At 36.4% G+C, this 18,964-nt stretch overlaps 1 protein-coding gene across 1 annotated transcript in view; it reads right to left on the minus strand.

Moving 5' to 3' along the window:
* Positions 1 to 1,750: 1,750 nt before the first annotated feature.
* SAMD5 (sterile alpha motif domain containing 5) overlaps positions 1,751 to 18,964 on the minus strand; it is a 35,338-nt gene continuing 18,124 nt past the window's right edge. Inside the window, exon 2 of the mRNA XM_069069723.1 lies at positions 1,751 to 4,447. Within this exon, the coding sequence (XP_068925824.1) occupies positions 4,385 to 4,447 (63 nt within the window). The 3' untranslated portion in view covers positions 1,751 to 4,384. The remainder of the gene's footprint in view (positions 4,448 to 18,964) is intronic.

Below are 18,964 nucleotides of genomic sequence, written 5' to 3' on the forward strand. Positions count from 1 at the left end.
CCATATAAAAAACATTTGCTGCTATTCTTTCCTCAGTTTGTGTCCTTGGATATGTTCCATTCTAGAAGGAATTTTTAGGGAACTACCATTCTTCTCACTGGTATATAATCACCATAATGCATCCAGATGAAAATGCCACTCATTAATTTGTACATGCCTTTCAAATCTGGAGTTCAAGTTGTAAGAAAGAAAATAATGACTACAACTCCCTTTTATATACAGCAAGCAAATACGGCCTGAAAAATATTGGCCTGGGGAAAAAGGCCTAATTACATATTTTCTAAATCACATCTTCATTCATGCTTCCTATTCATCCTTAAAGAGAGTTCTGCCAGGGAATCTAAGCTAACAAGAAAGGATGGCAAGTTTTGGGATCCAAAGAAAGGGAAAGTCAAGCTTTTGGAGGCAATGGTTTTCTATTTCAGCAGAAGGTAAATATTGTACATTTTCTTGGGCTAAGAAATACGCTTCAATAGACAGACATTTTTTTTTATGGACCCTCTCCTCTGAAGATCAAAGATTATATGTAAACAAATTGATATTTCAACATCTCTAAGTTTGAGTTCTTAAGAGAAACAAACAAAAAAAAATCCTATGGGCAGCTAGGTGGCACAGTGAAAGGGCCCTAGAGTCAGAAGGATTTGAGTTCAAAACCTGCTTCAGACACTTAACACTTACTAGCTGTCTGACTTTGGACAAGCCACTTAACCCCAATGGCCCTGCCTTCCTCCCTCCAAAAACACACAAAAAAATTGTCCTAAATCTCCTAAACTCAAAATTTTATGGGGAAAAAAGTAGTATATAATTTAATCTTCCCCTTAGGATAGGGTGGGGTGGCCAGTCCTGTGATTTTTATCAATATGAGAAATTCTTATCTCCACTGATACAGATGAGAAATTCCTCTGAATTCCATAGGCTAATATAGTTGCCTGGGGTCACTGAGAGATTAACTGACCTCCATGTGGTCATATTTCTACTATGAATCTGATACAGGATTTGAATCTAAGTCTTCCTCACTCCAATACTGGTACCCTAGTTACTACACCATATTGCCTTTCAATCTCTCCTTATGAGCTGTGAAAATATTGATTTAAGATAATTCTTGTAGCCCTGGTACCATATTTCCCTCAAACACTGCTGATAATTGTCAAAATCATATGGGTTTCAAAAGCATATGGATGAAAATATTGTTTTGAAATGGTTACATTTCAAGCTTATCTTCAAGGTCCTGTTCCTGTTAGAAAGTGGGAATGATAATTTAATTTCTCTAATACTGTTCAATGTCAAATCACTTTGACTTTATGACAAAGGAAAAATAAGCTTCAAGAGGGTTCATGCTGCAGAATTTCTGTCTCTCATTTAGCTTTTTTTTAGCTATAAAAAATTTGGTCTCCAGTAAACCCACCTGCTGCTCTTCTCCCTATGCTCCTTTCATTTAACAGGGCCTTCATTTAGATAGATCATTGTATCATTTCAAATTTTAATAGAGGCAAGAAAAAGAAGAGAAATTATTTGAGATACTTAAACTGGATCCAGCATAATAAATTCGAAATGAATGAAAACAGCATTATTTTATTGAAATGCATAATCAAGCCTATCTCATGATGTCTATGATGAGAATGAACACTGACCTTTTGGGAAATTAAGTCTTTACATAGAAACCAGCTCTACAGAGGCAGGCAAATGCATGCCTGCCTCTGACCTTAGCACCGCCACACTCGTCACACCTGAAAATGAGATTTGATGCAACCCATTTCATGAACCTTTATTAAACACCAAGAGACACTATAATCAACACTAGGGACATAAATCTGAAAAACAATATAGCCCCTGCCCCTGAAGAGCTTACAGTTTGCGGAGGAAGGAAATAAATGTTTACAAATATGTATGATACAAAATAGAACGTGATAGGACTAAAAGAGAGGTCTAGACAAAATGCAGTTAAGAAACTGGAGATCTCAAATGTGGACTCATTTATAGTTACAATAAATTCTGGTTTTAGTCCAAATAAATACCAAATCTGTCCCTTGGCAAAAAAAAAAACCTGTCCCCCCCAAATGCAAAAATTCTAATTAATTTGGGGGAAAAGTCATAAAGGGTTGAACATAAGACACACGACTTCTTTAGAGGACTAGTTCAACGTTTTAAAGAACTTAATGTCATTGTATTTAAGGAAAAAAACAGTAAGTATGATTTCCCTAAGTATCTAATATTCCCTGAAACTAAATTATTTGAATCAATTAGATCACAGTAGCAGTAATGAACTCAATGCTATCCTAGTGGCCTGAAAGTTACTGTGCTTCCCTTTGCACTCAACTGAATCCCAGAGAGCAAAAGGCATGGAGGAGAATTCGGCTCATTGCATAACATTCTTTGCCTCCCTATTTTCTCTGATCTTAAGAGCATAGAAACTAGAGCTAGAATGAATCTCAGAGGTCATCTAAACCAACCCTTTACCTATGAAGGAGTGTGCTCTACACCCTTTCCTAGTTCCTTCTGGTTCCTGACAATGCTAATGAGTTTATACTTATTACCTAGGGCCAGATATTTCTCAGCAGGATATTGAAGATGATTATGGAGACTAAGAAGAGAAATTTTTTTCTTAGATATTATTACCTTTATCATTTACTAGCATCTTTAACCCTCTGTTAATATTGTCTTTTGGTTGTTCAATCGTGTTCAAATCTTCATGACCCCATGGACCATACCATGCCAACAATGTCAATGGGTTTTCTTGGCAAAGATACTCGAATGACTTGTCATTTCCTTCTTCAGTGGATCAAGTCAAACAGAGGTTAAGTGACTTGCCTAGGATTATACAACTAGTGTCTGAGGCTGGATTTGAACTCAGGTCTTCCCAATTCTAAGCCCAACACTTTATCCACTAAGACATCTAGCTGCCTTAACTCACTATAAAAGCATGATTAGCAAAAATGGCTACCACATCAGAAGGCTTCAATTGAAGAGTTAAGGACAAGAAAATAAATCCACAAGTATAGGCCTTCATTAAGAAACCATGGGGAAAGGACATGTTGTACTACGGAGTGGGTCAAAGTACTCAGAACTTCTGGCTTCTTGGTAAGTAGGATGAGGTCAAATATTAGCACAGAATAATTGACTCCTGCTTTCCAGTCAACTGCATAGGGTATGCCTGTGAGCCTAAATAAATCTCATCTGTCTAAAATGACACAGAAGTTAGGAGGAAATACCTCCCCTTCCCAAAATATCTTTAGTTTTATCCATGTGTCTATGCATTACAATGCCTTATGTGCAGAAACACTGCCTTCACTAAACTATTCACCCTAGAAGAGCATAAGACAAAATGAAACTATTTAGAAACATAAAATGTAAGAAATGGAAACGATATCAACGACCTGAAGGAAGTGACTGAATGTCTCTGGGTCTCATTTACCTCATCTGGAAATAACTCTGTGTACAGTAGAGCACCATTGAGCTTCATATGAGCTAATGATATCATCTAGCCCAACCTTCTCACTTTATAAAGGAGAAACTGGGGCCCAGAGAGGGGAAGAAATTTTCCCCAAAATCTCACTGCTAGTTAGTAACAAAGCTTCTACATTTTTCATCATTCTACAGCCTAAGGCTATAATATAACCAGGATGAAATTCCTTTCTAGCCCCCGGCACATATAACACATTTCTTTAGCAATTTAAGTTGTACAGAACACTTTTCCTCAAAACAGCCTTATGAAATAGGTGGTGTAAGTATGACTATGCCCATTTTACAGATGAGGATATTAAAACTCACAAGATGAGGAAGTGACTTGCTCATGGTCACCCACACATCTAATAAGCATCAATGCTGGGACACAAATTCAGGTCTCCAGATTCCAAATGTACACGGGTCTTGGTTATTTCCACCTTTGTATTTATGATCAGGTTATTCTTCCTTCTTTGGATATTTTAATATAACATTTTCCTTTATAGAGAAAAAAAAGTGTTGAAGCTAAAAGAAAAAAAATAACTTATCTAGAGTGATCTATTTATACTCTAAAGCTAATAACCTATTCCTTTTACTGTGATTAATAAGCTATTTTTCTAAAATCTTAACTAGTATCAATCAAGTCCATCAATTTAACCTATTTCCTTTTAAACAGTCAAGAGTTTGCAGAACTGGGTGGTAAAAAAAATCCCCAAATAAGAACTTGGATGTATTGCCTTTTTGTTTCTTGCTTTTTAGAAATTAGCACCCAGTTATACAAAGTTGATTAGTCCAGAATTTTTCCAAGCATAAAAGTTTGGCCGATGTGTATTTTTTCCAGGATCGTCATCCATTTTCCCTTTTTGAAAGAAAGGCACTATCTGTGGCCTTTTCCAGTCTTCAGGCACCTCACCAGTCCTCCACGAGTTCGCAAAAATGATATCTAGCGGTTCTGTGATGACTTCGGCCAATTCATTAAGTACTCTAGGATTCCAGCCATTGGGACCTGTGGATTTGAACATATCTAGGTTATTTAAGTTATCCTTTCCAGTTTCTCCCCTATTCCAGTTTGGCTTCCCATAGTTTTCTGTTCCTGTTTTCAGGTGACACAAACTTTTTGTAAAACATAGAGGTCTGAAATTAAAATATCTGCTTGGTTTCTACTGTTAATAGTTTTCACAGCTAGTAAAATATATTTACTATATATTTTACTATCTAAAAGACTATGACAAAAAGGAAATATTTCTTTGTTATCCCTTAGGGTATGACAGAAAAAATACAATTTTCAATGTGTTTCTTTTTATATTTCTTAAGATTTATCAGTTATCCACAAGGAAATAGAAAGCATACAACGATGAAATTCGATTACTCTGCAGTTAAAATTTTGAAAGTCACATCACTGCAGAGAACTATCTAGCAGTTTTAATTAGCACCCTATCCATCAACATTCTGAAAGACCCATATTGTGCTATTTCTGCCAGTAACTTCCAATGGAAATTAAGTTTACAAATGTCAAGATAAATCATATATAAGTCAGGTGCTTGTGATCACAATTCTATGAGCAAAACAGCAGTCACTATTCCAAATAACTTAAACATTAATGACATTTTAAAAATCTGTAATGAAAAATATACAATTTAAAATACATAATATGTTTTAAAAGTATACTCATGTGAGAGCCTGAAATGGCTGTAAGATTTTTTTCTTTAATACAGATACCACTGAGATTTCATTTGCTATGTGACTATCAACACTGATGTTTTCAAAGTTTATCTCATTCATTTTCTCAAAGAACTGTTAGGTGTTGACAGTTTTAACCCCTTCGCTTTCTCCATGATCTCTGTAAAATTGAGGAAAAGCCACAGATAACATTCTGCTGCCTGTGATGGCTGAAATAAGTGCTAAAACTCCCTGGAAAGTTAAAAAAAATGGCACAAAAGGGAAGAGGGCAGAGAAAGACCAGAGTGAGAAAATAAGGCTATTTTACACAATCTTGGGACTATTATTAGGATGCACAAATTTGGGTGAGAGTAATACAATTAAAGTAAAGAAAGGAAAGTATTAATTGGAAAAAATATGTAAAAGGCAAATTGCCAATATTTTCCTGACCCAGATTTGGTCAAATAATGATAGCTTCAAATATATCTGCAAAATGCTTTCTGTGAATAGTTATTTTTTTAAATCCTTAAAAAAAACAAACCACCTGCATATTTCTCTACGGTATTAAAATTTGTTTCTGTACATGCCATTTACAACCTAACTCAAATAGCCACCTGCTGATGGCAATATGTTAACTAATACGTAGTTATTAATTAGTTTGGGTAATATGCACATCATCAGCTCATTAAACCTAAATGGAGAGATGTTATTACAGTACATGCCCAATATGTTTCCTTCTCCAAAGTATCTGGGTTTTTTCATATTTATTTTATTTGACAAATGATAAGTAAGCATTGTATAACAGACCGAGGCCAGCCTTGGAGCCAAAATGATCTGGGTTCAAGTCCCACCTGTGACAGATGCAGGCTGTGTGACCATCAGCAAGTCACATGACCTCACTGAGACTCAGTTTCCTCAACTGTAAAATGGAAATGACACTTGTAGTACTTACCTCACTGAGAATGAAGAGGGACAAATGAGATATTTTCAAAACGCTTGGCAAATTCTAAATCACCATGTATTTTCAAGTCAATTATCAAGTCAACAAGCATTTGTTAAGTGTTTACTATCTAAGAAGCACTATGCTATGTGCTGGGCATAGAAAGAAAGGGAAAAACAGCACCTTTGCTCAAGGAACTTACATTCTAATGTCATCGCTACTTTTAAAATTTAAAATGTTAAACATGCCGCTCTTTAACCCTGGTAAATGGATATGACAAGCTACCAGGATAACGCTTTATCTAAATATTCCTACAGTAAATTATAAAGAAAAAATGGGGAAAATTCTTTTACTTTACTAAACCTAGGAGTATGGCCATAGTAGGAGACAGAAAACAAAAGGAATACAGACATAACTAAAAGAAAGTTTCAAGTGTTATTAGAAATGTTTTCTGTAAATGTAAGAATTGAAAGATAGTCTACCAAGTAACCCAGTTTATTTTATGGACTAAGACTCTTCAATCTCCTGAAGGCAGAACAAATGGAAATGACCTGTAGCTACAAGCAGGAGGGATTTTAGTAAATTAGGAATGAGGATATTAAAAAAGAACAAAAATAGGTTACCAAGAAAGAATGGTAAGTCTTGAGAATGGTTTTTAGAGACAGCAGAGATTTTTTGATTTTTGTTTTAGTCCCTTCAAAAGGCAGGAGAATGGAAAAAGACAGAATTTAGCACTAGAAGGGACCTTCAGAGGTCACCTAATCCAATCCCTTCATTTTACTGATGAGAAAATTTAGGCCCAGAGAGATCAAGGTTCTTGGTCAGAGTTGTTCAGGTAAGAAGTAGCAAAGTAGGGATTTGGACCCAAGGTCTCTTTCTGTAAATTCAGTGCTCTTACTGCTATCCCATGCTGATAACCAGTCACCTGCAGCTCTAAAGCATAGAAAGAAAATACTTCCCATTATGTAAGTGGACTAAATACACCCTCCAAATTATGATTATCTAAAGACTTCAATCATACAATTAGTTCACAACCAAGGCTGCAAAGTAATAGTCATGTGTGGTTTAACCAAAAAAAAAAAAAAAACAACATGGATAGATAGATGGAGATACACACACATATATGTGTGTATATATGTATGTGTATACATATATACATATGTATATATGTGTGTGTATATATAGATATGGATATATAACCAATGTCACTCCATTTCTGAGAGTTTTAAGATTTGATGGTAATCTCAAAATCTTGTAGCAATGATTGGCTGATTGAACCTTGCTTCACGATCACAGAAAAATATTTGAGATTAATTCCTTTTGTAAATGCTCTGCTCACATTCCAGTGGCAGATACCAAATGTGAAATCCTAAAGCTGTCTTGATAGATTCTGCACTGCCAACAGAATAGAAATGAACCTCTTTGATTCTGACAGTCTTTAGGGGATAACTCCTGAAAATTGCTAAAAGCAGAAAATCATGTGCTGCAGGGAACATCCTAATTTCAGAAAGCTGCCTCTCCCACCAGAAATTTACATACTTCATTTCACACACACACAGCCCTCCCTTCAAAAATTACCTACAATTCTCTAACAAAGGAAATAAAGTTCTTTCTTCACTCAGCCAAGAAAAATAATAATTTGTTCAGAAGCATTTATATTCTTCTTCCTCAGCTACACGATTAGGCTGGCTTAAAAACCATGAAAGTAATTACCTTAAGTCTGGTCCTTCCTCAAATCCCATGGAATTCAACTGCTGGAACATTAAATACAGGCTTGGATTTTTATTTTTAAATATTCCTAGAGTTAATAAATATATTCATGCATGCATAAACAAATTCCATTGAGTAAAAAATTAATGCCAATAGCTTACAAACTGTATTGGGCACAATTCCTATCTCTCCTTGTCCAGGAAACCACTATTCAACTTCCACTACTCAGAGCCCATCTATTTTCTCCTACTACTTGGGTTTTGGTTTTTGTTTGTTTGTTTTTGTTTTTATTTTTTTTTGGGGGGGGGAGGTTGGTGAGAGGTCTATGGGAAAACCAAACTCAACAGTAGTGTAGGAAAAAGAGCATGTTTCTCATTCCCCTGACCTCAGTCACATCAGTAGCACACAGTGCCCTCCACTGGGATGCTTTGGTGTGACTGGGCAGCATAGAACCACTACACAGATGACAGCTTGAAGACTGCCTCCTTTTGTTCCACCCAGACTGCTTACTCTCCTGTGTTCTAGAAGTCAAACCCACCTGTATAAGCTGCCCAGCCACCAGCTTATTGCTACTTAGCTTGGGTCACATATGAACTCCATTCTTGTGTTGGGTCACAGTGTTCCAAGGTTTCATTTTCTTAGTTGGGGAGAAAGGACATTGAGTCCAATATGCATATATACATTCAGTAAATTAGTAATCTATGCCAAAAAATGCAACTTTGTAGCTGAGAAAAATAAAATGTAAAAAATCAACTTATAAATTACCTCCACTGGGTATATTTTTACAATGCTTTATGAAACTGAGGTTTAGTGAGGGGAAATTATCTGCCTAGGGTCACTTGAACTTGTATCCAATATGACTATGTCTAATTTCCTTTCTATAACACCACACAGCCTCTACACTTAAAAGAAGATACTAGATTTATTTTTTCAAGCTGCTTTCCAGAAACTCCTATTCTTCACTTTGACCCTCAAGTACTTCTTTTGATGTGAGAATCCCCTCCCAATTCAAGACTGAACTGGAATTTAAAGACCAAATTTTTTAGTGTTCATCCTCCTATGGAGATGATATTGTTCTAAAGGATACATGCCAGTTGTACATGAAGATTTATTTACCGATCCGAAGCCTTCATTTTGGTTACCTTGAGAGGAATAAGAAAAGAAAAAGAAAACCTAACCAGATAATCGTCTATTTCTTTGTTTATTGTAGTTTAGTAATTTTTCAGTCATGTCTGACTCTTCAAGATCCCTTGTGGTGTTTTCTTGGCAAAGATACTGGAGAGATTCACCATTTCCATCTGCAGCTCATTTTACAGATAGGGAAACTGAGGTAAAGAGGGTTAAGTGACTTGCCCAGGCTCACACTGCTAATGTGACCCCTTCTTATCAAAGAGTATCCTATTGGACTTAAAAAATCATGCTCCCAGGATAGCTCAGTTTTCATGCTCATTCCCTACACCAATGGACAGAGATCTTTATTTTTCTCTTGAAAGAGCGCTTCTGATTGGGTGACACAAAAGACACTCAAGTTGGCTTGACTCAGGCTAGACTCTGTTATTCTATATTATTATTCAACCATAGATAGCATTTGTAGAGTTAGGGTTTGCAAAACACTTTACAAATATGTCCTTTTATCCTCATAGCAACCCTGAGATATAGGTCTGCTTTTATCATTTTATAGATGAAGAAACTGAGATTTAAGAGAGATTAAGTGATTTGCCCTGACTTATACAGGAAGGAAGTGTCTGAGGCTGGATTTGAGCAGGTCATCCTGAATCCAAGTGCAAAGTTCTATCCTCCCTGCCACCTAGCTATAAACACCAAGACTCTGGGACAAAGAGACCCTAAGTGCTCCCTATTTTTGTAAATATCCAGCATAAAAATATTTACATGGGGACTACTAGCAGGAAGATTAATTCGCCTTCCTTTTAGCTATAATCTTTTTGAGTGCAGGAGCCATGCATCTGTTCATTTTTCTGATCCTCTGTATCTTGCTGTTCAGTCATTGAGGTGGCTCCAAATCGTGACCCCATGAACCATACTGTCCATGGGATTTTCTTGGCCAAGATACTAGGGTGGTTTGCCATTTCCTTCTCCAGTGGCTAACATAATTTAAGTGAGTTAGTGCCCCACCTATAGTAATAATAATGGCTGACATTTGTATAGCATTTTAAAGTTTGTAAATTCCTTTATATGCATTAACTCAATTCTCACCACAACCCTGTGAGGCAGTTGCTATCAGTAGGCAGTTTTATGTATGACTGATGCATTCCAATTTTAGTAATATTTATATAAATATCATCTCTTTAAATCTCAATTTAAACTGTAGAATGGGAATGAGACATTTGCCACATACTTCACAGGATTATTACAAGAGAAAAGTCCTTCATAATCTGTGGATCACTATAGAGAGGTGAACCATTACACCCAATAAATGTTCAATGAACACTTAATTGAATTAGTTGGTGCCCATATTTCTATCTGGGAATATTTAAAAGAAAGAATTTCCCAAGAACAATTAATATTAAGAATTTCGGGGGGTACCTAAAATTTTGCCTAATAATATATTTTGTCTTGTTTCCTTCCATTAAAAAAAAATCAATTCTTGTTAAAAATTTCAGCCAGTTCTATTTAAGTATCCCATCTGTCCTCATTCATGGCATGCCCTTAGTAAGTACCAATTTACTACATCTGTCACTGGAACAATTAAAGGCATTGTAATAAATGGGACTGACTTTCAACACCTTGTTTCTCTACCCATGTGGCTTCTAATCTTCACTCATCACTTATCTGTAGTGTTTCCACTGCGGGAAGATAAACTGGTGATACTTTAGCTAGGATTATAGAAGGTTCACCTGTTCACTAGTTGTAAGACTCTCCACAATGAACAAACAAAAATTAAACAATCTTTGTTAATAGGGTCTTAAGAGTTTTGCCAACAAAATGCATACTAGAAAATCCTTAAATTTTTAAGATACTTTATCATTCGGTACCCAGAACTTTAAAATTATATTCTCCCACATATATTGAACCAAATTCTCCTAGTCATAAGCTTTTCCCTTGACTATGATTTGAAAGTTATATACATTACTGTAGGGTAACCTTTCCTAATTTTTCTTTAAATCTTTATTTGGCATTTAAAGATTTTTGTAAACTAATATATAAATGTGAGACACTATCAGTGCAGGAAGAAAAAAAACTTTCCATGTTTTTATAACTAATTAAAATTGGAGCATAATATAAACATAGAAATATGGTCGTATATAGAGGCACACAAATACCCTGTGTTATATATTCCTATAGATATATAAACATAAACATACTTTACAAAAGTACAATAGTATTTATGTGAGGCTACTAACAATAAGCTATTAAAAAACTGTCTCCATGCTTCCCCCCTCCCAGGCTGTCTGAAATACCGATAAAGTCCTTCAACCAGCTATGGACCCATTTTTTTCTGCCCATTGGACCATGAATTTCTGCCCATTCAATAAAGCCCTGCTCAAATGCCAACCTTTCCAAGAATTTTTTCTTCTCTGATCCTCTTTACTTGCTTCCCCCACCCAAAGACCTCACAAAGCACTTGGTCTTATAACTCTCAAATGCACTTATGATATACTATATTATAGTTATCTGCTCTGCGAGAGCAGAAACCGTGTCCTATGTCCCTATCGGTGCAGAATGAATTAACATAGATGTTCTTGGTCTCTGTCCTATGGAATCTCTCCCACTAGATACAACTAAATTTGATGTCAAAGGAGTTATGTCCCTTCTTCAAGTTCCTTCAAGGCAAAAACATATACGGTTTCTGCTGTACACCCCAGATACCTATTTTAGCTCCTTTTCACACAGCAGGTGGTCTATAACTTGTTTTTCAAAAGCATATGGTTTTGGAAAATCTGCATCTTTATCCCGACTTTACTCTAGACTCTACAATAACCCAGAAACCTCTTGTCCTGGAAGTCCAATTCAGCCCTGGAATTCACACACTAGAAGTACTTCCACTCTTGGAAACTCTGCCTCTGACTGGATGGCTCCTCCTGGAACCTCCATGAAGGGGAGTCCAAGGCGGCTATGTATTCTTTCCTTTCCAGGCTCTATTCTGGACTTTGCCTAATGTTCTTTTCCTTGGTGTCCACCCCTGCCTCCACCACCCTTTCAGCTTTGTTTTTTGGGCTGTCTTCCCCCATCAGAATGTAAGTTCTTTGAGAGGTTCCTTTCTTCTTATATTTTTATTCCCAGATTAATACCTGGCACATAGTAAGGCCTTAATAAATGCTTCTTGACTGACTGAGCACTGAGAGGAGTCCAAAAACTGTAACAACCTACTTAGTTGTTACCAAGTGCAACTTAGGTCCGTTTAGAAGCAAAGTACTTTCTAAATTCTATACTGCTATATTTAGCACTCTACAACTCACAAAACTTACAATGATTCTGTGAAGTACCTGGTATTCTTACAGAAATGACAAACATGGCATTCAGAGAGGCCAAACAGGTATTGAGTGCCCAGATGGGGTAAGAGTGTGCTGCTGTTGAATCTCACAAAGAATCCAAAGTTCCCGAGTCATGTGCCTGCTTTCTTTCTACATCTCACTCAGATTCTTTTCTTTTCCTTTTCAAGGACTGGGTCTCCATACCTTGCCAGACTGGAAACATGACAATTCACAGCCCAATCTCAATACCAACAAACCGAGCTGGTCATTGCCCCTCCTTAGATATTCTGGTGGCTCTCCATTTTTAGGGGTCCTCCATATTGGTGCCAAACTTAGTGGGGCACCCAATCCCCTTTATCCCTATTGCAGAACTCTCAAATTCAAGCAATCCAGTATTGTCAGCATCCTCCAGTAATAGGGATTACAGGTAAATTGTGCCTTTGATGAGCAATTCATAAGATATCTGCCTTAAGTATAAAAAAAGATTTAGATATGTAGACATTTTATGTGTAAGCAGTGGACTAGAAACATTCTTTTAAATAAGCAGATCATGTGATCATCAATTTCTTGGTATGTATTAGGGGGTGGGGGGCCCCTTTAGGCCCAAAGCCCTCAAGGTTTTGAGAGAAATTATTGTTAATAACCAATAATTTGGGGAGATCCAGAGTTCTTTCCTTTTTCTAAAGTCCTCATTTTAAAAAGAAAAAGTTCAATCTCTTGAATATTATTGAAAATGAGATTGAATTAACTCTCCTTAATCCTGGTCAGACCCCACTCAGCTTTACAAAGCATTTAATCTAAGGTGGGTAAGCCCATTGTGCTTTACTCAAGTTTGGGTGGGGAATAAATTATTTGATTAGATTGCCCAAAATTGGGGGTGGTCTGGGTATAGAGATGCGACTCTGGGCACAGATGATATACTGTGACTCTCAGCCCCTCTTTTTGATATAGCTTATCTCCTGTTACGTTAACCAGAGTTTATTGCCACTCCTCTTCCAAAAGAGCCTATAAACACTGAAAGACACCAAGTGACCATCCTTTTATTAATAATGTGCTGGCTTTAGTAATAAAATGATTAAATTACCCACAAACTATGTCTCTAGAACTTTTTTAATCACCATAGTTTATTAAAAGCAGATTGTAAGCATTTCTATGTCATGTATGTATGTGGAAGGGACAATTGACCATTTTTTCATAACCCTATCATTTATCCCTGAAGGCTGGTTGAATTTTGACCTAACCTAGGAAGAAAAGGGTTTAAGGAGGTTCTGTCCAACCCATAGGAGTTCCAGGAGTCCAATCCAGCCCAGACCTAGACATCTGAAATTGACAGATATAAATTTTCCCAAATTAATTGCACCTCTGAAACAATAGCCCCTAGACTACCAGGTGTGCCACAGTGTGGACCCATACCACCTGCTTGATTTGTCAGACCAAAATTAGAGTTTCACAGGAATTAGCAGGTCTGAATTTCTAGGCTAATAGCTGTTATTTTTGCTGCATTTCTAGCACCTGGCCCACACAAAGGCAAATATTTGCTTTGTTTTGGGCCTCTTGGTACAATCACTGTGCAGTACACTCTCACCCAAAGGCAGACAGATATTTAAGGACAGTCTCCAGAATGAGGCTTTAATAATGCTGCTATGACGTCCTGAAGTCTGTTCATCAAAGCTGTCATTATTTTGAATAAAAGATGAATAATGTGTGCTTTAAGCACTTCATCTCTTCATTAACTCTCTTTTAAAAATTATCTATCATTGTGAAGTATTCCACAAAACATAATTACAAGAAGAATACAAATGTGACAGTTTTTAAAAGCCCAAATCTGATTACCAAGGAAGGCTAAACATGCTGATGCCAAACTGGCTCAGTCCTCCTCTCCCTCCCCCACAAATTTTTCCTAGTTGAGAGGAACCAAAAGTTGAGAGTCAGAGTTTCAACAGGAATCATCTCTTCCAGTAAAATTACAAAACAGTTAGTGTAAGACCAATATCAAGTTATGTTGCATGCAGCAACTGAGAAAGACTGAGCAATAATATCTCAGGAAAGAAAATCTACAAAGAGCTGGTGATTAGCATACAAAAATGCTGCTACCAAATGCCATTAATAGGGCACACCTTGTCTTGTTCTCCACAGATAAGTCTTGCTTTATCAACTTCACTCCCTAATGGCTACTTTCTGTATCCCCCACCATCTGCAAAGATACACAACTGGCACCAGGACATGAATGATCTCATGCAGATTTCAGAGGAACTACAGCCCTAAAGTTAACAAAGATGACATTAATTTCCTGGAATGAATTCTGACCTATGGAAACCCCCTCAAGCACAAACACAGATGCAAAAATGGGCTGACTCTTTCCCTCCCTTCTTTCCTCCTCCTCTTCCACTCCCACTCTCCCCTTTTCTCTCTCCATTCCCTCAAGAGATATTCAAAACGCCCAGGATAAGAAGATGCTTTTGTACCTCTTAGCTGCATTTTCCCTGTTTCACATATTCAAACACTAAGTCTGCCCATATACCAGAATCACATAATATCTCATTTGGAAGAAACCTCTGAGGTCATCTAGTATAACTTATACCTGAACAAGAATCCCTTTTACAACAAACATGAGGAAGCTAGGTGGTGCTGTGCAGTCAACAAAACACAAGTTCAAATCCTGCCTTAGACGTACTAGACTCAGTTTCCTCATTTGTAAAATGTGGATAACAATAGCATCTATGTCCCAGGGTTTTTCTGTGGATCAAATAAGATCCCATAAAGTGCTTTCCAAACCTTAAATAGCTTCACAAAAGCTATTTAATTTAACATGATTATTAATAAGTGGTCAATTTGGTTGTAGCTTCCAGACCTCCTGAGAGGCAAGTCTTCTACATCCCCAGGTAGCCCTTCCACTTCTGGACAGCTTTATAAGTCAGAAAGTTTTTCCTTACCTCCAAAAGAGACCTCTCTGTTATTTCCCAAGCCCTATTCCTATTTCAGACCTTTGAGGCCAAACTAAAAAAAGAAAACATAGTGCGTCATTAGAATTGTGACTAACATTTAAAAGCAACATGTGAATCAGCAGTAATCATATGTAGGAAGAGGTGGCAAAAATACAGATTGTTTCTCAAATTTTCCTCCACTTCTCTTTCACTTTCAACCTTACTTACACTGCATTAAAATGCTACTTTAAAGGTTGGGGGATGGGGAGGCAGAATATTTTTAATCCAACCACATCAGGTATAAAACTATGTTATTTTCAAGACTAAATTCCAAGATGAATAAAGACATTCTGCTGATTTCTGACTATAGACATCTAAGATTAGATATGTCTTCCACATTAACAGTTAGGTTTGAAAATACCTTAGTTTAAAATCACATCTGCTATAATTATAGAGTATTTCATGAGCAACTAAAATACATCACTAAGTCCCAAGGGAATTACCGATTTCAGAATGGAATGGAGAATCAGGAGTCAGAACACCTAGATTTAAACCCTGAACTCCCCATTCTACTCAATCTTTTATTCATCTGTAAAACTGATCTTCCTAAAATGAAAGTATAACTATATAACACCTCTCCCCCCAGTCAATAAACTCTAGCAGCTCACTATTATCAAAGATAAAATCTTCCATTTAGCTTTCACATTCCTTTATAATGTGACCCCTTTTCACCTTCTATGTCTTCCAATACATTACTCATCCCTGTGACATGCAGTGACATTGGCATGGAATGCACCACCTTATCTCCTGACTATGAGCATTTTCACTGGTTCTCTCCCATGACTGGAACTCTTTCCATCCTCAGACCTGTCTCCTGGCTTCATTCAAATTTTACCTAAAGTCTCACCATCTACAAGAAGCCTTTCTCAGATCTCCTTAATCTTAATGCTTAATCCTATATATTACTTGTTTGTACAGTTATTTGCATGTTGTCTTTCTGACTAGAGGGGAGCTCCTTCTGAACTCCATGAGAGTAGGAACTGCTGCATTGTTTTGTTGCAATTCTTTGGGCTGTCCTAATTAATTGCCTAGCACATAATAGGTGCTTAATAAATGTTTGATGACTTAACACAGACCTGTATTTCCTACCAGTTAGTCAAGGGTTGGTATAGTCTTGATTTTGAGTCAGTCACTCAACAGGCATTTATTAAGCACTTACCTTATCTAGGTACTGTGCTAATGTGATTGTACAGTGCCCAAATGTTGACAGCAACGTTCAGACTTAGTGGCAAAGTAGCTATTCTCCAACAGTCACTATAAATGCACTTTATGGTCTCTCAGGTAGTTGGGCTGCTTTTGCAATAGGATGGTTATACTGACCTATATTCACAGGTCTAGAACTGAAAGAAATCTTTGAGACCATTTAGCCTAGCCCTTTCATTATGCAAATGAAAAAGCTAAGACCCAGAAATTAAATTAATTACCCAAGGTCACAAAGGTAGCAGAAAGCAGTAAATTTGGGATTCAAACTCAAGTCTTATGACTCAAATTCAATATTCTTTCCATTTCACCAAGCTGCCTTGTGGATTTTGCTAAATGACCAAAATCACACTCAATAACTAGATAACATTTTCCATGATTTATGCTTTCATTTGAAAGGAAAGCAAAGAGTGGGGGCCAAGCAAAATTTAGGAAGAGACTATTGGTATATCCATGGTATATCCATTTCAAGGTTCAACTCAGTGCCACCTCCTACCACAGGCTATCCTGATAACAACATACATATATAGATATACATATACACACAGATGTGTATAGATATAGATATACACATACACGTACATATAAGTATGTATGCTTTTGTAATTGTGGGTCTCTATCTGCATTATTGGTTGCCACTTTAGAGTATATGCTGTTTCAGCATTACCAAGGAAGGCTAAACTTTTCATTTCATCTTTGTATCCCCAGTGCCTGGCATAGAGTAGATACTTGACAAATAATCTTGTTGAATGAACAAACAATGGGGTGGGAGGTGGAAATCAAAAGAATGATCTAAGGATGGATTTTTACTATGACTCAATCTTCTGCAAGGAAATGTACTTCTGCTGCACAGTATTCAGTCATTTAAATATTCATATTCCTCCTATATAAAATATTTCTTTAAAATGTGAGAATCAATGTAAGAACTATTAGAATCACAATACATTGTTACCTTAAAAGGTGATCTACATCTGATAGCAATGTGTTCAACTATAACCTACAATAACTGGTTATGTTTTACAGGAGACTGAGATGATTTAAAATAACTGGGTTAACCTCCCACTGATGAGATCAAATTAAATTAAGAATTTTGGCAATTATGTCTATGGGCAGACATGAGATATTCTAAGACAGTCCAAGTTAACATCCTGCTGACTAGACATGATCCAATTTATTTTGTGTATAGAAAACAGTGCAAATCTGAAAATAGTTTCAAGACAAACAATCATTTGTTTTTCTAACTCCATAATAGCCAAACTTTCAAGGACATGTTTCTATTAAAATTGTAGGCATTTAGGACATATGAAAAAGTATGGTATGAGAAGCGTAAAAGGAAATGGGAAGAATTCAACAGAAAGTGCACTGAATTAAAAGTCAGGAAACCTGAGTGAGACACTCACTATCTTTGTGACTTAGGTCAAGTAACAACCTGGCTTTAACTTTATCTTCCAAATGAATGGGGCTGAACTGCATGATCTCTAAAGATTTCTTTTGGCTCTGAGCAGCAAAATCTCATTTCTATGCCTTCTCCATAGTATACCTCTGGCCTTAAATTTTATAGGACTCACAGAGGAAACATCAATAAAAATATTTTCTATTTCGATTGTACTCTAGGATTTTCAAGACTGAAAGTTTCCCCAAAATGTTTTCATATATTAACTCATTTGATTCTCACAAGAACACTATAGTGACTCACCCGAGATCACAAAACTAGCTTACTCCATAGTCCAGGCTGAAACCCAGATATCCCGACTTCTAGTACTATACTTTTTCCATAATATCACGTATACCTACCAAAATCACAAAATCCAAAATCACATAATATCTAAAATTTTCAGTGTCAATGTTCTATACATAGGGGGTGCCATCCCATTAAAGTTTGTTAAATAAATGTCTCTCTTTTTTCCTTAACCCACCATGACATGAAAGTACATTTTATACAATTTGTTGTATTTACTAAATAACATTTTAAGGTCATTCTTAATTTTAAAGCAAATGAGTCCAATATCTTATATTACCACTCAAAATTTTAATTGATTTTTACTCATGGATAACAGCACCCATAAATCAACAAAGTCTTAACAGGACCAAACCTCAATTGCATAGTAAGCATCCAAAAAAATAAAGTGCCACTACCATCAAAAAATCGAATACTTCTATTCCAATATTTATACTAGAAAAGCTCTGCCTCATTTTAAAATTCTAATACAGCCTAGAATTCAACCTATATATGTGTATCATTAAAGCATTCCATTTTGCTAGGTTTTAATTTTTTTCTTCCTAATGCCTGAACTTGTTAAGCTAATATACTATGGAGTATTCAAAAGAGCAATGGATTTGGAGCCAAGACTCCAAAGTTCCAAGTTCCAATCTTACTTTTGACATTAGGCAAGTGACAATTGTCTCTGGCCTTCATCTTTAAAACAGAAACAGTAGTATTTGCCTGACAATTTCACAGGGTTGTTATTAGGATAAAATGAAGTAATTTAAGGAGTATTATAAACTCTGAGGCTATATAAATGAAAGCTACTATCACCAATACCTTCTCCCTTCCACCCTCTTTACTATCCCATAAAAAAGAAGCCCATATGTAAGAT

This window comes from Petaurus breviceps, unplaced genomic scaffold (genome assembly GCF_028583685.1).
Source record: "Petaurus breviceps papuanus isolate PSGF00001 unplaced genomic scaffold, PetGlider_PUasm1.0 90784, whole genome shotgun sequence".
NCBI lineage: Eukaryota > Metazoa > Chordata > Mammalia > Diprotodontia > Petauridae > Petaurus > Petaurus breviceps.